Source organism: Vulpes vulpes, chromosome X, assembly GCF_048418805.1.
Source record: "Vulpes vulpes isolate BD-2025 chromosome X, VulVul3, whole genome shotgun sequence".
Lineage (NCBI taxonomy): Eukaryota > Metazoa > Chordata > Mammalia > Carnivora > Canidae > Vulpes > Vulpes vulpes.
The window spans coordinates 17,794,584-17,818,012 of record NC_132796.1 but is presented as its reverse complement, the minus strand read 5'-3'; the positions used below and the strand labels follow the sequence as shown (position 1 = coordinate 17,818,012).

Below are 23,429 nucleotides of genomic sequence, written 5' to 3'. Positions count from 1 at the left end.
GGCTGAACTTCCTAATTATCAAATGACCTTACAGAAGCTAAAGTTTCCAGCTGTCCATTATCTGCAAAAGGTGATTTGGCTAGGATCATTATGGCAAAAACAAGATTTGGGGGGTTAATTATGAGAACCATCTGAATCTCAGCCAGCAGATATTTACAAATAAATAACCCATCTATGAATCATAATCATCTTTCTTTGCTCATTAATGCATAGACCCTACTTCATCTTATTGTTCTGCTGGTACTGTCTGTGCTTGAACATAATAATATACTGCATTTCTTTACAAAATATTGGCAAAGATTGCTATTCTACAACAGAGATGAGCTGGCCCTACCTTGAGTCATCTGTCTTCTGTTTGACACAAGTGTTCTATCTCACTTATTGCCTCATGTTTCATAAGTGCTCATTTGCAAAATTTTCATCTGCTCGTTCATAAGCAACACATGCTGTGTCATCCTCACGGTCACATGAAGACAAATTTGGGAGGTTTTGTGGGAAGGAAATTTTGAGACATTCAAACACATGACTATATTCGGCCTTCTTTAAAAAAAAAAACCTGCTTCTTGGAGAGAATAAGAAATAATTTTATCTTCCAACTAGAAATCTGAGTCTTATATGCCATTTAAAGAAAAAAATCCACGAAGCCAGGTTGCTGACTTCAATAGAGGGCAATTTTTCATCAGCCAGGTCTGTCAAATCCATTTTATTTCACAAATTGGACAGCCGTATCTGTGTGTTCTCTATCAGCCATAAGAAAATGGTATTCTTTTGATTGGTAGTATTGGGTTTTATTTTTGGATGTTCTCTCTTTTTATCAAGGGTGAGGAAAAAGATCTAGACAGTATTCAATATTTTTGAAAGCACATGATATTTACAAACGATAAGACCAGAATAAAACTTAAAGCATTTGGTAGACATTACTTCATGAGCCTTAGAACTAGCTGTGAGACGAAATGGAGGCACAGACAACAAACATTTACTCTCAGAGGGCCTGCTCTATGCCAGGAACTGGCCTGGGATAAAACATGATCTCTGAGGGTCATCTCCCCTCGTCCTCACAAGCCCTACGAAATGAGTTCTTTTATCCCCATTTGGAAGGTAAGAAAACTGAGCTAGGTGAAATAAGTAGTTGGCCAAAACTGGCACAGAGGAGAAACATAAAGGAACCAGGATTCAAATACAGGTCTGCAGCTTCAGCACTCATGCTCTGAGTGGCTTACAATGAGGGAAAAAAATTCTGGAAATAATCTAAATGGCAACATGGGAATTGATTGAATCAACTGTAGTATACCCACACAAAGCAGTCATGGCAAAGGATGATAAAGATCTATTTTAATTGATGTGAATAGATGTTAGCATGTCAACTGAAAGGACATTATAAAATAGAATATTTGATCCTTTTTGGCATATACATATAACTTGGTATGTATATTCACATTTAAAAGGTTATCACTGGGTGGTAGGACTTGATGTAGATTTTTTTTGACTTTTTTTTACTTTTTTTGTTTTTATTACTGAAGGATAATTGGCATATAATATCCTATTAGTTTCAGGTGTACAACATAGTGACTCAACAACTCTGTACATTACTGAACACTTAACGTGGCAAGTGTAGTCACCATACAATGTTGTTAGGGTATTACTGACGATAGTCCCTATGCTGTACTTTTCATCTCTGTGACTTATTTTATAACTCAAAGTTTATACCTCTTTATCCCTTTCATCTATTGTGCCCTTCCCTCCATCCCCCTCCCCTCTGACGATCACCAGTTCTTTCTCAGTATATGAGAATCTAGTTTTTTGGTTTGTTCATTTGGTCTTTAGATTCCACATACAAGCAAAATCATATGTTACTTGTTTCTTCCTGTTATTCACCTACAGTCGGCGTACAATGACCCTGTATTACCTGGATGGTTGGATGGATGGGTACACAGACTGTGAGACACGCAGATACACAGAGATAGAATATATAAAAATAGGTAGTCATCTGCAGTACATTTGAAAATCAGAAAAATATCTATCTATAAATCTGCTTATCTATACTTTTATAGACATATTATTTTCTCACTATATGTATAAGCGTATACTTAGAGACAGATGTGATAAGATGTACATTAATAGAATGGAAGAATAGCATGATAAAGCAAATATAACAAACTGGTAATAATCAGGGAATATGGATAAAGGGTATATGGACATTCTTGTGCCATTCTCTCAACTTTTCTCTAAGGCTGAATTATCTCTAAATTAAAAAGTTTAAAGAACTAATACATATTTTATATATCAAACACATACATCTAGTACAAGATAATACTAACTTAAAAAGAGACCTTACTCGACCATTTGCTCTCTTTCTTGGAAGCCAGAGCCCCAGGATCAATTTTTGAGTTCATCCTTTATAGTACTTGTCACACTGTAAGCTGGGATTTATTTGATTGCGTCTTTCCCAGAGCAGAGAAATATACGGGAAACCTCCCATTTTGTTTCATAAGGCCAGTGATCTTGATAACAGAGTTTAGCAAACCTAGCACACAGAAATCCACAGACCAATCTCAGTCATATACATAAACACAAGTATTTGAAATGAAATATGAGCTTATTCAACTTTAGCAAAGTCTGAAAAGAAAATAATAAACTATTCACAGGTAGGATTTATTTCAAGATTATAAGGTTAATTCAGCATAAGAAAATCCAGAAAAGTTAAAGAGATACTCCATCTGAATCTCTCCATAAACAGCAAAGACATTTTCTTGAGTGATGCCTTTTTGCAAACTAGGAGTAATAGAACACAATAAAGAACACCTATTCAAAACAAAGAAAAAATATATTTGGGGACTGTGGGGGAAATAGCGGAGGCATCACCAACCAAGCTAGGAATAAGAAAATTACACTCATTGTCATTGCTATTATTCAACACTGCTCTGGAGGCTCCAGCCAATACAGTAAAAGGAAAGGGAAAGACAAAAAGTCTAATTATTTCTTAACTTTAGGATTACTTATCTAAAAAATTCCAAACAAACCACCAAAAAGCTATTAATTAATAAGACAGTTCTAATGAGATCCAATAAAGATACATTAAAACTTTACGATGGGCATCAGGAGTTAGCAAACTTTTTCCATAAGGGTTAGAGGGGCAATAACTTAGGCTTGTGGGTCATACGATTTCTGTAGCAACTACTCCACTTTGCCACTGTGGCACAAAAGAAGCCATCAACAACGCCCAAGTGAATGGATAAAAAAAAATTAAACTGTGACAGCTCTTTCAATACAACGATTATATTTCTAGAATATACGTGGATACATATTACAGTGCTATATATGATAAAAATATATCTATTAACATTATCTACATCTATGAGAAATACATCACTTTTAAAGCACATAACAGAGTAGCAGGCCTGATTTTAGTTAGGTTTTTCAATAGATGAATGTGCACATGAGGTCTTACATATGTGCCCACAAATGGAAGTTGTGTACCCAACTGCTTCATTAGCAGTTATTTCTAGGGGTGAATTTAGGAGCAACTTTCTTCTTACTTTTTCTATTTAATTTTTGTTCTTTTTTACTTTCCCAAATGAGCTTAAAAGTAAAATTTTTCATTTTTAAAAGAAGCAAGTAAACAAAAAACCCACGTGCGGCTCTCAACAATTGAGTTTTATTTCTACGAAGTCTTAAAGATCTCATACACAGTAACCTCCTCAAAGAAAAAAAAACACAAAAAATAAAAAAAGTTAAAAAAGTAAAAAAAACACATCAGTACTGATTTTGATTTTTACATTAAGACACCCCTAGGAAGGGCTTTAAATTATTCTAGTTGCTTCATGCCCTGAAGATAGAAATCTTCTGGCTCTGACTAACATGTAAGGAGCACCCATCTGCAAATCTTGCTTTTTCTTACCCTTCAGTGACATTTCTGTGTACGTAATTGTGTGTATGCACACACATGCACCTGTGCACACATCTCTCTGTCTAGGAAGAAAAGACAAAGGAGGGAAACAGGAAACAGGCCAGAATGGTAGATGAAGGACCAACGTGAATTAATATCATACAGGGAAATACTTATTAGTAAATTCTTTTCTCAACAGGTCTTATCATTCTATAGTACGGGAGCCTCACCTGCTGGGTTAGGGGAAAACTGACCTTATTACAAATTCTCTTCTTCTAATTTATGAAACTTTTAAGTCTTCCCAGAAAATTTAAGTCCATACAATTTATATTGGGAAAAGCTGTGAAGCTTAAGTACATTTTTCCTTACAACTGACAACAGGTTTCTAATTACTGCGCCAATAGGTACAGTTGTTAAAACATATATAAATTGATATTTAATTTTCATGCACTTAAAATCTTGGGAAAATGGAGATGGAGTAGAAAGAAAACTGATGATTCTTCTAACTTCTCAGAATTTCTTTCTGGAGTTCAAAAGTCTCAAATATCCAAAACACCCCAAAAAATCCAATGGTGGAATGGAGAAAACATACCTTGTTCACTTCACATTTGATCTGAAAGTTTCTTATAAGGAATATCTTTTTAAAAAGCTCTAGATCCTATTATTTTACACACTGGATGAAAAAGAAAAGCTCTAGATGGTTTAGTTAAGCAAACGCAATGCTTTAAATGTCAGGCTATGGCACCGGACTACCTCACACCAGTAGAGCAAGAAGCTTCTTGCGCTAGAATAGTGCTCTCTCCCTGGCCAGAGATGTCCTCACCCCCGTGCCCAGCCCTGTGACTATGTTACCCTATAGGGCAAAAGGTACCTTGCGGTGAGATTCAGTTAAGGATCTTGACGAAGAGTCATTCTGTCACAGAGCAGGGCCTGCTCTACATAAGTAGTAGAGCCTTTTCATAAAAGAAAGAGAAAAGATGTGATGAGGGAAGTCAGAGGTCAGCTTGAAGAGAGATCTGAAGATGCTCCAGTGCTGGCTTAGAAGATGTATAAGGGGCTACAGGCCAAGGAATGAAGGTGGCTTGCACCTTCAGGGGCATGTATTCTCCCCCTCGAGCCTCCAGAAGCCCTGCCAACTCATTTAGATTCTTAACCTCCAGAATTGTAGGATGATAAATTTGCATTTTTTAAAAATCACAAAATAGGGGCACCTGGCTGGTTCAGTGGTTGAGCATCTACCTTCAGCTCGGATTGTGACCCCGGGGTCCTGGGACTGAGTCCCGTATCAGGCTCCCCTCTGCCTGTGTCTCTGCCTCTCTCTTAAATGAATACATAAAAATAAAATTGAAAAAAAAATTAAAAATAAAACCAATAAATAAATAAATAAATAAATATTCTCTCTAGGTGTCATGTGTTTTTTTCTATCAAAAATAGAGAAAAAACCCTATTTTTGCCTTCTAAAAAAGTTCCCTTATCTAGCCTTACAATCTCCCTGCTTCCATCCTAAAGTGCCTTCCACCAGTAAAAAATATCTAATGCAAACAGAAGTGCCTCTGGTAAGACTTTCCAATTTCTGAAGTGTGCACACACACGTACATATGTATGTACACATATGTGAGTACGTGTGTGTGAGCCTGTCATTACTACAGAGGCCATGGGAGAAAAGAAAGTGCCCCCAGAGCCAAGTCAGAAGTTAACAGGAACAATATGACAAATACAAGGTCATCCAAAGTTCTCAAAAGACGATGAGGTGTTAAGTATATTTTGTAGGCATGAAAATCCAGGACACAAATAAGCAAGTGATGAAGTTTGCTCTGAACACAACAAATAAGTATATTGATAGAAAATAACTTTCATTAACTATTCCTTTGCTCCCAATCTCAAGGAAATGCTAGTTATCCTTCAGCAGAACTTATTATTAGCTAATACAAATATAACAAGGCCTCTGCAAGGCTTGTGTTGGAGCTCTGGGAGACTGAAATCCCACAATTTTCCTTTCAATCTTCCATTTTTAAAAAATCTTGGAAATGAATTTAGGACAGTTAAAGTAAGCAGGCATGCTTCAAATCCAAAACTGTGTTTTTCTTGTCAAGTACTGCTCTCTATAAAGTGCGTCACCAAACCCCAGTAGAAACTTACCCTTCAACTTGAGGTCAACATTATGTCTCAGCCAAGGGTAAACTCCATAGCTTGGCATATCTTCAGGAATCGGGTTATTGTTTATCCAGCCATCACAAGCAAACCGGAAGAAATTATCACAAGGGTCCACAGAGAAATTTACCTTACTCAAGATGGCAGCAGCTATTTAAAAAGAAAATCATAGGATTAATGACAAGCACTGAACACCATGTACTGTTCTCTTCCAAATTAAACAACCATTTCCTATCAACCAGCTCCCAAGCCTTGGCTTTTACTTTTCCTCTCAAATGACTCCCTGAATCAGCTTCACTATATTAAATTACTGCATTCAGATTGACTGGGTAAAAGCTTGGTGGTATTAGTGTTAATGGTTTTTGCAGGCCTGCCCCTGACATCTGCGCGGCATGGGATAGGAATACAAATGGAGTCTATGGTAAATTGTCTGCAAAGATGCGTGTGACATTTCCTTCCATCCCTCTCATCCCTCTGCAAGGTGACTTTGCGACTCATCCCATCAAGTGATAGGATCTACTCTCCCTGCCTTGAATCTGGGTTGGCCTTGCAACTTGCTGTGACCAACAGAATATAGCAGAGTAACTTTTCTTGAGTTCCAAAACTAGGCCTTAAGAGGACCTTACACCTTCCATATTAACTCCCTGTGAATGAAGCTCTAAGACAGCCCTTTGAAGAAGCCTCCTGGAGGAGGTGAGGCCCCGTGGAAAATAACCCAGTCGGCACCAACCGCCAGACATGTGACTGTAGCCATCATGAACCTTCCAGGCCAGATGACCCTCTTGCTGAATGCAGCTGTATGAATGAGCCTAGGCAAGAGCAGCAGAGAAACCCCCCCAGTGAACTCACAGAATCAGAAGAAATAATAAATCACTTGTTTCAAGACTCTAAGGTTTGGGGGTAGCTTGTTCTGCAGCAAAATCTGAGTGAAACTGAGGCCCATAGGTCATATTGAAATATTTAAAAGATATATTTACAATATATTTCCATAAAAACCTCAAAAGCCAGGTATGAATTCCTGAGCCCTTGGATGTTCAGTGTAGCTCTCAGAGGAATGAACCCCTGGAAGAGACCTCCCCACGGGCCCAACAGGGAGGTTCAGGGCTCTTTAGCAGGGAATTCTGGGTTGTAAAAGGATAGGGCTGCTGACCTGGCCCCTGAATTAGGGGAGCGGCATGGCCAGAGGAGAGCAAAGTGGAGCATTGTAAATGAGGGCCCAGGGCAGGGGCCCCTCTCACCCAGGCCTCAGGGCAGAACTGAGTACATGTTTAAATTAACAGAAAGACACAAACGACTGATTTGCCATTTCTTCCTCTTTCATAAGCACACACATGATTACACATGAAACACAGTCAACGAGGAAGTTTGTGCGTACTGAAAGACGTATCTATGAGCTTTAAAATAAATCTTTCATAGAAAAATGAGAAGGTTCTTGGAGCACCTGGGTGGCTCAGTCAGTTGAGTATCTGACTTCAGCTCAGGTCATGATCTCAGGATCCTGGGATTGAGCTCCACATTGGGCTACACGCTCAGCGGGGAGTCTGCTTGTCCCTTTCCCTCTGTCCCACACCCTGCTTGTGCTCACTTATGTTCTCTCTCTCTTTTTTTTAAAGATTTATTTATTTATTTATTTATTCATGAGAGATGGAAAGAGGCAGAGACACAGGCAGAGGGAGAAGCAGGCTCCACGCAGGGAGCCCGATGTGGGACTCAATCCCAGGTCTCCAGGATCATGCCCTGGGCTGAAGGCAGATGCTAAACCGCTCAGCCACCCAGGGATCCCCTCACTTATGTTCTCTTGCACCCGCAGTCTATCTCTCAAATAATATAATCTTTAAAAAAATGGAAAGATTCCAAAATTCCCAATACTGAACTCCAGCTCTCTTTCAACTGTCGTATCACTGCTGGCTACCACTCTAACAAAAAAAAAGATATGCACTAAAAAAAAAGGCAGCCAGTATTTTAATGACATTGGAAAAAAGACATTCTGAGTAATTTTCACACTTTAATTAATGCCAGAATATATTTATTTGAAGTAATGAAAACCCAATGAGTTTTCAGCTAAATATGAAGGAATTGCCCAAATAAAAGAAGTACAATCTGCATATATTTATATATGCTGATTATCAGTTTGGTCACGTGTGTCCTCCAGGTTTAAAACTAAGGCTAGATATTTTTCTAGCCTAGATTTGCTATGAAAACTTTCAACAGCTTTTTGTCCTTGATAAAGTGAATAATAGAGAAATATCTTAGTTTCTGTAGGACTTCAAAATCTCCAGCACTTTCCCCCACCCAAAAAAAAATCAAAGCAAAAATACTAGTTGAGAAGGGCACCTGGGTGGCTCAGTAGGTTAAGGATCCAACTCCTGATTTCAGCTCAGGTCATGATCTCAGGGTCAGGAGATCGAACCCCACGTCAGGCTCTACACTTAGTGTGAAGCCTGCTTCAGATTCTTTCTCTTCCCACCCCCCCACTTGTGCTCTCTCTCTAAAAAATAAAATAAAAAAACTAGTTTTTGAAGTTTGATAAATTTAAAACTGGCTTAATATTTTCATCTTTCTGAATTACGTCAATGGTCTCCAATTACATTTTTACTTGCTGCTACTATTTTATCATCAATATTAGCTAGGACAAATGCAAATAAGCTAGGACATACAAAACCTTTATTTCAGTTTATATTTATAATTATTCTGTCTGTGTGGCCACAGAACAAATCTGCTATGTGACACCCCAGGGGCAATGATTATACAAGTCTCAGTGCCACACAATATTTACAGTCACAGAAAAGAACCCTCACACACATTTTTATTCACTTAAGCACATTGTTTTCTGGCCACCTTCCCAAACTTCTCCCGGGCCCCCAACCTAAAATGTATCCTCTCTATCTCCTCAGTATTCTTGCAGGTACCTACAAAATTGCAAGATCAGCTCTGACCTCAGCCTTGACATAGAGTGGGGAAATACATCATTCACACAGAATTTGGAAGTCAGCCCACTGAGTGGGAAAACTCTAGTTTCAACCTCCCCATTCATCATTCATCATTCCCAGCTGGGCACAGAGCTGCACTTTCTGTAGGGGAACTGAGACTTCAAATTGCAAGGGACTGTAGTTGTCAAGACACCACAACTCCTTTCCCCTCGCTTAGTTCCATGGAGAAAACTCAAAGAGGCTTGTTTTAATAAAGAAACATGATGATCAAAGAAAACTATGAAAGGTCAGATTATGTGTTCTCTCAAGTTACTGCACATAAGGTAAGTGGTTATGGGGTCTCCTACTAGTGTTTATATGGAGATGGAGGCACCACACCCCATGTACCAGACTGAGTTCTTAAGTTCAATCAGGGCTCTAAGGATAAGGTGGTGGTAATAGTAACATTATTAATATTGAGCATTCCCTCTGTGCCAGGAATCATGGTAAGCCCTTTTCAGAAAGTACAGCATCATCTGGAGCCAGACCACCTGGGTTTAAATGCCGGGAACACCATGCAAAAGCTATGTAACCTTGGACAGGTTACTTAACCTCTCAGTTTCCTCATCTGCAAAAAGGGATAACAACTGTACCCCCACAAGATCTTCATGAGAATTAAATGAGTAAATACATGCGAAGTGTTTAGAACAGTGTCAGGCACATTGACAAATAAATACAGTTGCCAGATAAAATACAGAAAACCTACTGAAATTCAAATTTCAGATCACCGATGGCTTTTATAGTTTAAGTACGTACCCAACATTGCAGGGGACACAGACACAAAAACAGCGGTTGTTGTCTACCTGCAATTCAAATTTAACTGAGCATCCTGAACATCGTGTATGTAAAGTGGCAACCATACATACAAATTTTTGCTATTGTAATTCCACAAACACTTATCTGAAACTCCTGAGTTGCGAGATTTTTCAGAGCTCATAGGTTTTCAGATACTAGAAAGCTAATACAGTGCATATACCACAGATGATATACTACCTCCAGCAATGTCTGGAGTGGCACTCCCGAAGCAACCACATTAATAATTCCAGAAGAAACGTATGCGTACTTTCCTAGGTGGGAAAAACCAAGTCCACAACAGTCTCACATGAGGTGGAATCTAGCTTTGCCATCACAGGAATTGAAATCAGGTCCAGTCTTGCCAACTGACAGGATGTTTTCTGGGTCTGGGGTTAAGAACCACACACTGTGGACCTGGATTAGTACCACAACAAGCACCCTTATTTTTTTCTATTCTCACATCCCATATGCTAAGAAAAAAGGGCGCTCCCGCTTTACAGATGGAAACAGGAGGCTCAGGACGGTTGTTTCCCTGACCCAGGATCATGTGGCTTTTGAGTGGCCAGATCAGGCTTCGAACTGGAGTCAGCCCGTCTGCCCTTACCCGGCATTAGCATGTCCTTTCCTCGTTGTAGTCCTTCTCCACATCCTACTTTGAAAGAGGAATTAGGAGGAAACCGGGAAACAGAGCTACAGAGAGGAGGAGTCTGACAAAGGGGTGGCACCTGCTCGGAAGCGCTCCAGGACGCAAAGGCTTCCACCTTCTGAATTCCTACCCTGCACGCCCACTCACACACGCGGCCCCATGCACGCACGCACGCACCCACGCACATACCCCACAGGCCTACTCACACATGCGGCCCCATGCACGCACGCATGCACCCACGCACGCACATACCCCACAGGCCTACTCACACATGTGGCTCCATGCACGCACGCACGCACCCACGCACGCACGCACGCACATACCCCACAGGCCTACTCACACATGCGGCCCCATGCACGCACGCACGCAAGCACCCACGCACGCACGCACATACCCCACAGGCCTACTCACATACGCGGCCCCATTCACGCACGCACGCACATACCCACGCACGCACGCACGTACACACATACCCCACAGGCCCACTCACACACGCGGCCCCATGCACGCACGCACACACCCACGCACGCACGCACATACCCCACAGGCCTACTCACACACGCGGCCCCATGCACGCACGCACGCACGCACATACCCCACAGGCCTACTCACACACGCGGCCCCATGCACGCACGCACGCACACACGCACGCACATACCCCACAGGCCTACTCACATACGCGGCCCCATTCACGCACACACGCACATACCCACGCACGCACGCACGTACACACATACCCCACAGGCCCACTCACACACGCGGCCCCATGCACGCACGCACGCACACATGCACACACATACCCCACAGGCCTACTCACACACGCCGCCCCATGCACACACGTACGCACCCATGCATGCACGCACGCACCCACGCACGCACACACATATACCGCAGGCCCACTCACGCACGCACACACGCACATACCCACGCACGCACGCACGCACACACATACCCCACAGGCCTACTCACACACGCCGCCCCATGCACACACGTACGCACCCATGCATGCACGCACGCACCCACGCACGCACACACATATACCGCAGGCCCACTCACGCACGCACCCATGCACGCACACACGCACACACACACATACCCACGCACGCACGCACACACATACCCCACAGGCCTACTCACACACGCCGCCCCATGCACACACGTACGCACCCATGCATGCACGCACGCACCCACGCACGCACACACACACATATACCGCAGGCCCACTCACACACGCGGCCCCATGCACGCACGCATGCACGCACGCACACACACACATACCCCACACTCTCCCCCCCCCCCCCCCCCCGCCACCCTCCTGTGCACGCAGGCGCGCGCGTCTCCCTCACCTTTGCGCTGCTTCTCATTTGAGACCTTCCCGGGGACACGTTTCTGCACTGTGTACCTAACAGCTGTTCTGCAGGCCCCTAAGCACCGTGAGGCTCATGTTACACTAAAGAGGCTGAATCCTTGGTGAGCCTTTCGTCACAGAAACAGAAAAAAAATCAGTATTTTTTTCAATATTAGAAAGCCATTCACCAATGTGAAAATAAAAAACCTGGCAGCGAGGCAAAACACACTAGCTGGCAGGAGGCGACATTATCAAATGGCATTCTGTAAGTTTTACTCTTGCATTATTGATTTGTAATAAAGAGACAAATCTCGTATAATAAGTGGCTCTCCATACAAAAAGTTGCCCAAACTGAAACTGCAAATTTTTTAGTTCAAAAGTCTCAGTTTCACACACCTGCAAGGACTCAACCTCGGCAAAATCACAAGGTGACATGAAGTCTAAAACATGACCTCTGACAGCCCCACCTGGTGCCCCACTCTACTTCAGGTCATCTTCTCTCCACGGGGAAACTCGAGGTCAGCTGCTCAAGCTGGAAACAGGGAAGGGTACGGGAATCCCCGAATCGTCCTCACCCTTCCCGGGATGAGATGGAGAAGCTGCAAGGGTCGTCTGGTCACCAGACACTAGTAGGTCTATTGTTAGAAGAAAGCAAGACAGGACCAAGGCCAAAGAGTTAAGTGGCTCCGCCTCATCACACCAAAGCACTGATGCAGAGCAACGGACAAGAACCTGAAGCCCAGCCTCGTAGCTAACTCAGGACGTGACCTTGGGCAAGTTATTTAGCTTCCAGAAGCCTCCATATCCTCAGCTGTAGTTGGGCCTGGGGAGAACACTGACATCATGGGGTTCTTAGGAAGATTTTAGGAGACGACACATGTAAATCACTTAACACAATGCCTGGGGAAAAATTATATCCTGACCACTTAAAAATAGGACCAAAAAAATGAGGGAATTGTCTAATCCATTACCTTTGTATAAGGCCTCTGGATTTAAAAGCTCTTTCACCTGAGTCTTTTCAATCTCAGCAGCTGCCACTGCCAAAAATCTAAGCATCACTCTTGATTCTCTGCTTTTTCTCACAACCCACATCAAATCCTTCGGCAACCCTCTGGCTCCTAAACCCTCTACACCCTGCCTTTCCATCTCTAGAATTCAAGAAAGCATCGCGTCCCATTTGGCTCACCAAAATAACCTCCTGCCTTCTTTGCAACTTGCTCCCTATGGTCTCTTCTCCGCTCAAAAAGATTCCTGAGCCTAGGTCTCCACAGAGAGATCTTTTTAAATGCTAATAAGATCCTGTCTCTGTCTTTACTGAAACCTTCCAGAAGCTTTGGAACACACTTAGGAAAAACCCACCCTCGCTGGCACCTAGCTTCCCCACTAACCCTCATCACATGTGCTCTGTGCCCCTTACCCAGTAAGCTCTTCGGCTCTGGGACCTTTGCCCCAGCTCTTCCCCATATCTGGAAAGCCCTTTCCTTGATCTTCACAAAACACATCCCTTCTCAGCATTCAGGGTCATTTCAGCATCATTTCCTCAGACTTTTCTTTTTTTTAAGATTTTATTTATTTATTCATGAGAAACAGAGAGGCAGAGACATAGGCAGAGGGAGAAACAGGCTCCCCACAAGAAGCCCGATGCGGGATTTGATCCCAGATCCCGGGATCAAGCCATGAGCCAAAGGCAGATGCTCAAACACTGAGCCACCCAGGCGTCCCTTCCTCAGACTTTTCAATCTAGCCATCCTGTCACTTGCTATCACATTATTCTACTTGAATATTTTAATTTTCTGCATAACATTACCACCAGCCGATATTTTTATTCCAAATTGATCACCTTGTGTTTAGTGAGAGTCCTTACTTCCCCTACCTGGTCATTCAACTTCACTGCTGAGTCGGTGCCTGACTTGGAATAAGTATTTGGCAAATTAATTCATTAAACCCTTAAGGACGGGGCGCCTGGGTGGCTCAGCAGTTGAGCATCTGCCCTCGGCCCAGGGCGTGATCCTGGGGTCCTGGGATCGAGTCCCACATCGGGCTCCCTGCATGGAGCCTGCTTCTCCCTCTGCCTGTGTCTCTGCCTCTCTCTCTCTATGTCTCTCATGAATAAATAAATAAAATGTTTAAAAAATAATAAAATAAAATAAACCCTTAAGCCCGAAAGTGAAAGGGCCATGTGCTTAACTAATCCTTACGACTTTCCCCTTGGAAAATACGCTCCTGTTTTTAAGCCCACTTAAAGAATGGGAAGGGGGCTGCAATCTGGATCCTGCAAATCTAGGCCTTAACCCTATTTCCTTATAGAGGGAATATAATAACTCTGCCAAAACCGAGGCAACTTTCAACACTCATATTAACTGTGGAGTACCCACTGATACATGGTCACCTCAAGAAAAGTTTGACTTGGAAGGACCCAGAGTGATTTCAGGTGACAGTGGAGGCAGGGATTTAGAGGATCCTTGTTCAGATGCAGACAGGTCGAACCTATGGACCAAACGATACAGAGAGACTCCTTAGGGTAAATAGGGACCCATATCCAGCTGAGGCCCTAGGAAGGCTGACGGTCTCTCTGTTCGAGTCTTAAGAAAAAGTCATTTGGCTTCCCAAGCCCCTCCCGATTTCCTTATGATGACTTGGAATACCGCACAGCTGTTTTGTTTTTTGGGTTTGTTTTTTTTTTTTTTTAAGGAAGAAGAAAACAGGAAACCTACACTCCACAACTTCACACTGAGACTGGAAGGTAAACTTAAAATTTCATCAAAATTGCATTTTGTACTTGGTAAACCTCAAGCAAACAGAATACTAAAAATACCACCTGTTTTCCCTTCCTCTCCCCAAGGTACCATAATGATAACTTGACACAGGATGGAAAACGGACTTACCAGCTTCAATGCATTCTGGCTTCAGGCAGTACTCCTGTTTAGCTTGGAGACTTAAGAAACCTTGACTCACTGAAAAAACAAACCAAAATAAAGAAATGACTGGCTTGTAGCAGACCACCATCAGGTAACCCACAGTCAGGCACATATGCTAGACGTTTGGTATCAGTTCATCCTTCTCAGCATTGACACGTTCAAAAATCCGGTTGGCTCAGTGCCACGGAACCAGACCGGTCACGAGCTAAGCACCTTGGCGAGACTCGGCTGCTCTGAAATTCGGTTCTCTAGAATATAAGAGGAGTGTGTGCAATCAGACCGTTGCTTCTCAGAGTGGGGTGCCCAGATACCAGGAGCAGCATCTCCTGGCAGCTCTATAGAAATACAAATTATTGGGGTGCCTGGGTGGCTCAGCCGGTTAAGCGTCTGCCTTTGGCTCAGGTCATGGTCCTAGGGTCCTGGGATGGAGTCTCGCATCAGGGTCCCTGCTCAGCAGGGAGTCTGCTTCTCCCTCTGCCTCTGCTCCTGATTTCTCTCTCTCTCTCTCTCTCACTTGTAAATAAATAAAATCTTTAAGAAAAAAAAAAAAAAGGAAGACAAATTACTGAGCCCTATTGCTGACCTGAATCAGAAAGTCTGGAGGTGGGGCCCAGACATCTGCATTTTTGCAAGTTCTCCAGGTGATTCTGATGCACAAATTTGAGAGCCACTGGGCTAGATGATCTCTAAAGTCTCTTCTATCTCCAATTATCTATGATTTAGGTCTCATAATTTCACTTTGTTTGTGAACAAACTATTTGTTTGTTAAAACAAACATTTGTTTACAACTATGTTCTTGTTTTAGAGATGGGGGTGTGGGGAAAGAACCTTACAACTATGTCATTTGGAGCAAATCCAGGCCAGAAAGAGAAAAAATAGCATGTGTGGTAGCATTTAAAGTTCTGAATCTTATCTAAACCATCCATAGATGCGGGGGGGGGGGGGAGTACACTCTATATTATTCAGTCATCTAGCAAGAGAGTCATGATTTGCCCTGTACCTCATATACTCTCCTCCCACCGAGCTCAGCCTAGCTACCAGACAGATGCAGCTTGTGGACCAAGCTTCCAACTACTTCCTCCAGAACAAAACAAAACAAAAACTCTGCAAGATGGAATTAGCTTTTCACCAATGGCTTAATTTTCCCCATCTGGCTGGCAATATTATCTAAATGGATTTCTGCAGAAGTACAGAAGGGTGCCCTATTTGTAAACTCCAGGCAGCACCTGGGCATTAGCAGATGTGAGTTTAGATTTCAAAAATATATATATATATTTTTTTGGTAACCAAGGAAGTTAAGGGAAATTCATTATTGCTGTACTCTGTGAGCAGAAATAAGGAATCATTTGGAGATCCGGCTGTGGAGAGATGGATGGTGGGGGGTGAAGGGGAGCCAAGGCCTTCTGTGGCATCCTCAGCTGAGAAGCAGAAAGCATGGCGATACCTATATTTCTGCTAGAGATGGAAGACCTGTACATCTCATGCCAGTGTGGTGATCTGTATTCTAGATTCACCCATATTCTGAGAGGAACCTGCTTTTTCTTTGTTCTTTTCTCTGCAGCCATCCTCCAAACAACCTTTTTACTTTGTTACATTACAGATACAAGAAAATTGCCTATGGAACATCTCAGGTCTATTTTTAAGAAAAGAAGTATCTTAGGGGCACATGGGTGGCTCAGTCTGTTGGGCGTCGGACTCCTGATTTCAGATCGGGTTGTGATCTTGGGGTTGTGGGATCAAGCCCTGCATTGGGCTCCATGCTCAGTGGGGAGTCTGCTTCTCTCCCTCTCTCTGCCCACAACCCCGCCCCCCGCTCTCTCTCTTTCTCTTCCTCTAAAGTGAATAAATAAATCTTTTAGAAAAGGAAAAAAAAAGAAAAGAATGATCTTAGCATAAAGATGTGTTTTGATTTCTTTAAAGAGCAAAGAAAAATTAGATAAAAACATAAATGTGCAGCATAAACATTAGTATGGAATATTTCATTCCGTGATGGAACCATGGGGGACATATTCCCTTCAGTCTACCTCTACATGTTTACCAAAAGGTCTTTAATGAGCCTCTGTTATTTTTTATAATGGAAAAATAAACTTTATTATAAATAATACTGTTATGATTCTGGACAGTACCATCTTGATAGTAGCTTTATTTTATTCTTTTAAAAAGCTAATAAAATGGGTAATTTAAAGGGTAATTGCTTTCATGGAAAAGAATTCTTTTTTTTTTCATGGAAAAGAATTCTTGACCCAACCCTCTAAGGAAGCAGAACTAGATATCTTTATCTGAATATGAGTAAAAAGGAGGTTTAAATTAAATTAATTGGGATGCAGACAGACCTAACCCCTCAAGGAAAAGCAGTATGTCCATGGGGGGATTAAGATCCCACAAATAAATAAGAATCAACAAGCCCAGATAATGTGAAGGTGAGGGTGAATGAAAGTGGGACAACAAAGAGAATATTTTTAATATAAAAAAAGAAAATGTTACCTTTTACTGGTTAGGTGCTTTTAAAAAAAAAAAAACCTTAAGGAGCAGTTTGGTTTCTCATTTTAGACTTTTCTATAACCAGTAAAAATGACTTCAGAATGCAGTGGAGTCACCCACAGTTCAACAGCCTGAGAATGACCATATAGTGGGGGGTCAGCAAACTATGGCTCATGGGCCAAGTCCAGGCTACTGCTGGTTTCTGTACAGACCGTGAGCTAAAAATGATTTTTATATATATATTTTTTAGTGGTTGGAAAAAATCACGAGAAGAATAATATTTCGTAAAAATGATCTGAAATTCAAATTTCAGTGTTCAGAAATCAAATTATATCCGAATATAGTCATGCCTATTTGTGTACATATTTGTCTGTGGTTACTTTCTTGCTACAACAGAGTCAGGTAGCGCCAACAGAGACTGTAGGGCCCAGATAGCTGAAAATGTTTACTATCTGGCCCTTTACAGAAAAAGTTTGCCAACTATTACATTTGAGAAATAGACTCTGGGGGGTGGGGAGAAGGAGGAGGAGAAGAAAGGACACGTTAAAATAAACTGGTTATAGGCGTATGGTTATACCTGCCATTTTCACTTCTAGTTTTCTAGCTTCTCTGAGACCACCCCAAGGCTAGTGGCAGTCGCTCTTACTGTAAAAGGACTAAGGTTTAGGAAAGAGATTAGCCCAGAGCCTAATATACAAAGGGGTAAGGAGGGATGCTAGAAATTGCAGGCATGTGCCTCAATTTGGACAGACAGAAAAATATCAACCAGGAAGCGCCTTGAAGAGAAGAGGACTTAACCAGAATATTGTCACAAAGGGCATTGCCTTGCAGGTGCCTGGAGATTTTCAGACCAGAACTTCGCTGAGTGCAGGGTGGAGGCGAGTAGCAGAGCCAGGGGGGCTGAGCAGGGAAGAAGGGGGGTGGGAAGGAAGTCTGAAATGGTGCAGAGATGTTTGACAAAAACCTACAAAAGAATGTGCATGTATCTTAAAGCAAACATCCCCGAATATCTATACATCCAAGTGGACGTGGTCAGCTAGAGCGAGGCTTCTCAGACTTTAATTTGCTAATGAATCACCTGGGGATCTTTTGAAAATTCAGATTCTGAATCCATATGTCTTGGGAGGGAAGCTCAAGCTCCCAAGTGGTGCTGATGTTGCCAGTCCACAGACGGCACAGAGCAGTGAAGGTGTAGAGAGGCCACACTTCTATTCTCGAACACCAAGAGAACTCCTCTTAGAAATCTGCAGTAAGAGCCAGGTTATTGGGCACACTACAGTTATTTTTTCCTGCTTGACACAGGCCCCCTTACCCATAGCATTGCTTGGCTTCATGAATTTTACTGTGCTCTAAAAACTTTAGAGCTGAGTTCCAAAGAATCATCTCCTCGCCAGGAACAAAGATGTGCTGCCACTGAGGACATTCCAACCAAGATGTAACAGCCTCAGAATCTAGTAGTTCTTAAACGGTGGAATTTCAAAATGCTTTGAGCAGCAGTAACATCATTAAAACGATGTTTATTTTTACATAAACAATCATCATTTGGATTTTTAAGTTTGGGAGTGTTTGCAAAACCCCAATAGTCTAACTTTGTACTCACTTCCCACATAGTATGTGTAGTTCCTTGGCATGCCCATATCTTTGAATTTCAGGATAGGACCCATGTCTGAACCCCAAGTGCTGAGAAATCTCAGAAACGTTTCTGAGAGCCCCAGGTTCAGTTGCAGGAGTAGGACATTTCGCTGTACCAGAAAACAATAAACCTATCTAATTTCCTAAATCTGCAGCCACAGAAAACATGGAAAGATGGTTTACTGGTTTTAGCAGAGTTTTCAACCACACAACCCCAACTCTTTTAAAGTTTAATCACTGGTTTTCCTTTGCCAAAATAAACATGGCCTCTTGCAACCTGTACATGCCAAAGAATGTTTCCAGACTTGCTACCCTTCAGATAGCACCTAAAATCGCCTAAGTATAGGGCTGGTTCCTATATAGCTTTCAAGCTAATGAAATAGTAGGGGCTGTATGAGGAAAATACAAAGGATAAGAATCAAGGATTCAAATGCCTACAGTTTTAGAACATCCGTCTCCATCTCCCCTTTCCAGAATATTTCAATCGTATTCACAGAATATGCTTTTCATCATATATACTCTCTGGGTACATCATTCTCACCAAGAGTCATTAAAATCATTGAATCACAATACCCTTCAAACGTTTGGAAGGAAGACCTCTGTTTTCCTTCATATTAATTTTTAAATCTAGAAAGGCAGAGTTAAAATTTCATCCCCCGGAGTCATTGGATTAGAAAGCCATTGAGGAATACCATTAAGGTGCATGTTTAAAGACTGCTTTGTAGTTTTTAAGTTAAATTTCACGGTTCATTCAGGCAAACAGTAACAAAAGTCAAATGGAAAAAAAAATTCCAGCGTGGTTTTGATCACAATGTGAAGCCTTTCCTCACAAAATAAAGGAAAGTATCTGCCTATGAATTCATAAACACTCATTCTGCTAAATGTAAAATGTAACGCATAAAAAAAGACATTTGCCCAGTGCAACCGAATCTTCCAGCCACCGGAAGCCACCTTATACCCATTTGGCATCCTGGACTATACGTTGGGTGCTTGCGTGCATTTATTTATTCGGCTTCCTCAAGAAAAGTCTCCTTTGCCTTTTGCATATTTAATAGCAGCTAAGGATACACCACCTACTAACCCAGGCAAACAGCCCTCCACCTGCATCCCGACCAGGTTTGCCAGAGCAAGTCCCAAGGAAACTTAACTGCACTTGCCCTGTTCCCTGGCCTCCAGCGCCCCACTTACCTAGAAAGAGGATCATGCCCAGCACCAGGGTGCCACCAATGAACACAGCCAGGGCGATTCGCGTGCCTCTATTGGCTGTCTTTCTAGTCTCCGTGCTGCTCCCCATTTCTGCCTCCATCAGGAGGGACGTAGAGGCCACGCGAAGAGAAAGTCACTTTTTGTGGTTTGGTGGCTGGTCTCAAGAGTCTGTTAGGCGTTGACATCCAAGGTTCTCTTGCTCTTCTACTAATAGACAGCTTTAAAAATCCCGTCAGGAAATCTTCCCTTGCCACTCTTTCTCAAATATTTCTTCACAAATGAAATAAAAGAAACCCAAAATATTGGTTGCCTTGGCTTTCCCCCTGACCAGACAAAACAAACAGTGGTTGCTTTATCTTGGTGCTCTCCCCCCCAGCAAAGTCCCTCTCAACCGATTATTTGGCAGCCTCTTCTCTCAGGCGTTCTGAGTGTACATGTTTTACTATGCTGCTGAACAGATGTTTTAGCTATTTAAATGTATAGTCACTTTGGGAGGAAAAAAACAATTGTCTTTATCAAAACTGGATTCTCATCAAACTCCCCCAAACCACTTTAAGGTCTCGATGAATCACGCAATTCTTTTGCAATAATCATTCTGCTTCCCTGAACTGTCTCCATCAAAGATATTGTTTCTGTGTGCAAGTCCCTTTTTAAAGCCCTCTACGAGTTCCTGGGATATCCTGGAGCATTTTATTTTAAGAACTTTGTGCATGACGGCATGTGCCAAAAATCAGAGTCCTAGTCCAGTGCAGCGCAAAGTAGCAATTAAGACAACCTACAGAGGCTGATGGTTTGGACTGGAACTTTTTTTAAGGAAAAGGAAAAAGCACTTCCTCTCTGCGGTGCTCAGAACTGTACAAAAGACCGGTGAGTGTTCAAATTACTATTAGCAACCACAGAAGATACGGTAAAAGATTTTTTTGCCCTGTGTCTTTTGATAGGAAGAGCCCTCGGGTATCTGGCCCTCCAGCCCCACCAAGGCCACCTTTGGTTAGTATGGTTTTGTGTTTACACAAAACGCCCATTTCAGTGGATTCTCCGGGATAAAATCAAAGGCGATTGGTTTCATTGGAAAGACTGAGTCGATGACTGGGTCTTTGATTTGTTTAATTGTGCTAACAATTTAAATTATGAAAATCTGCTTTATTCATGGGGAAAGGCAACCGAGAGTCCAGTGCTATGGATTTTATTACCCAATGAAATAGATAGCATTATTTCAGGTGCCTGAGTGGCTCAGTCGGTTGAGTGTCTGCCTTCAGCTCGGGTCGTGATCCTGGAGTCCTGGGATCAAGCCCCACATCAGGCTCCCTGTTCAGCAGGAAGCCTGCTTCTCCCTCTCCCTCTGCCTGCAGCCCCCTACTTATTCTTTCTTTCTCTCTTTTTCTCTGTCAAATAAATAAATAAAATATTTTTTAAAATAGCATTAATTCACAACACAATTACTACTTACCTGTTTTTGTTTTGCTGGAGCTCATAGGACAGTGGGAATGGGGGTAGAGGATTCGTGTGAAAACCAATAGAGCATAGTTCTCATGCAAAACATGTGCCCGTGGCCCTGTGGGTCACACCGGAGCTCAACAGATGCCGTTGAGCCCAGGATAACATAGCCACCTGTTCATGGTGCTATCTGGCTGGTCTTGGTCAGGCCTTACATCCTCAGCATGGGTTTCTTCCAAGGTTTTAGACTTATTCCAAAACACACCTTATGTTCTGCTCATTTCATGTTGCCCCAAAGGCAGAAGAGCATAAGTTTTTGTCCAAATTGTGACATCATAGTGTACTTAGATATTATGTGCTCATTACCCATTGATGTTATTTTGTTGTTATTATTCTAGAACACATCTTAGCAGGCCTTTGGCTCCTAGCATGGGGTTCTCCCAAGAGTTTTTAGATTTGACTCCATAGAACTGCTTAGACTATGAACTCTATGAAGTCAGGAATCATGTCCATCGAGTTCAGCCCTACAGCCCCAGCATCTACAGTTCATGGCCCATAACAGTGAAGGGAGAAATAAGAACAATGAGAATTGGATGAGTTAGGTCCAGGTACTCACTCTTTTATTAAAATACAGCTTTGGGAAACTCAGATGCTATTGTCTAGGGGGTCTTTTGGCTTCCTAATTCCTTCTAAATGCTCAAATGATAATGATATATCGCATAGGTATAGCACGTCCATTTCCCATTTTAACCTCATGGTAAACTTACATGCTTGATAACAAAGGTATTTTTTTTTATCTCTGGTTTGCAGATGAGAACCCTAAGACCAAAGGACCATCCTTAAGCAGCATAGCACACACAGGGAGGGGAAAGCGAGCAAGGGGATCAGTGCCAAACTCTGTATGTCTGCGGCTTGACAAAGCCCGCTGCGCACAAGGGAGAGGACATCCACCCAGGCAGGACGCCACTTCCTCCCACTTTGCTTTCTTCTCTGAATCTCTTCACACCATCCGGGTCCAAACTGACATGCACTGGTGGCTGCAGGTTGCCAGCTGCGGGGAGCCTTCACCCACCTTGGAATGGAGATTTCCCCAGGGGCGAGGGCAATGGAGACTTGCCCTGAAGCACCTATTCCTCACCTAACCTGAATTCATGCATGAATTCATTCCTGAACATTCAATTACAAACTGAAAAGCCATTAAACCAAAACATGCTTCCATTAATTGTAACAGGAAAATTATCACGCATTCCATCCCAAATGAAGAAACACAAAAGCAGATAGAATCAGGTATTAATTGAACAATGATAACAAATCTATAAAAGTAATAACTTTCGAGGTATTGAAAATAACTACAGTTATTCATGTAATGCGGTTTTATTTTACTCACCAAAGGAGTCCAGAAGACTCGAGAGCAGGTGGGGGATTGGTAGAAGAAAGGGTGCTGGTGAATCACCCATTAGAAGGTGCATTCTTCATTCTGTGCCATTTTCTGTATTAAGTTTTCAACGTTTTGGGAGCTGTTGATTATCTTGCACTCAAACTGCGTTTAAAAATAAGTTTGTAGCACATCAGGGGCGCCTGGCTGGCTCAGTCAGTGAAGCGTGTGACTCTTGACCTCAGGGGTGTGGGTTCAGGCCCCATGCTGGGTGCAGAGATTACTTAAAAATAAAATCTTAAAAAAAAAGAAGAAGAAGAAAAGAAAAAAAAAAGTTGTAGCACAGAAAAAAAATCAGAGCAAAATAAAGAAGTTCAAAGTAGAGAGAAATAATGAGTGCTTACAAGAGATAAAAGCAAGGGTCTGCAAACTCGGGCACATGGGCCAAATCCAGGCCACCACCTATTTTTGCAAATAAATGTTATTGGAACAAAGTCACCCCCACTCGTTTACATATTGTCTATGATTGCTTTTACGCTACAAGGTCAGAGCTGAGTAGTTCTGCGGCACAGATATGGCCCGTGG

General features: G+C 42.3%; 1 protein-coding gene across 3 annotated transcripts in view; it reads right to left on the bottom strand.

Moving 5' to 3' along the window:
- PHEX (phosphate regulating endopeptidase X-linked) overlaps positions 1-23,141 on the bottom strand; it is a 209,195-nt gene extending 186,054 nt beyond the window's left edge. Inside the window, exons 1-4 of one of the 3 annotated variants that reach the window (XM_072744476.1) lie at positions 22,857-23,141; positions 20,015-20,302; positions 14,681-14,749; positions 6,026-6,187 (exon numbers count right to left, since the gene is read on the bottom strand). In XM_072744476.1, coding sequence (XP_072600577.1) covers positions 6,026-6,187; positions 14,681-14,749; positions 20,015-20,132 — 349 coding nt within the window. In that variant the 5' untranslated portion in view covers positions 20,133-20,302; positions 22,857-23,141. Of the gene's footprint in view, positions 1-6,025; positions 6,188-10,405; positions 10,851-10,996; positions 11,039-14,680; positions 14,750-20,014; positions 20,800-22,856 lie in introns of those variants that run through there. The other 2 variants (XM_025997451.2, XM_072744477.1) reach the window with 2 other exon arrangements.
- Between the last annotated feature and the right edge of the window lie 288 nt (positions 23,142-23,429).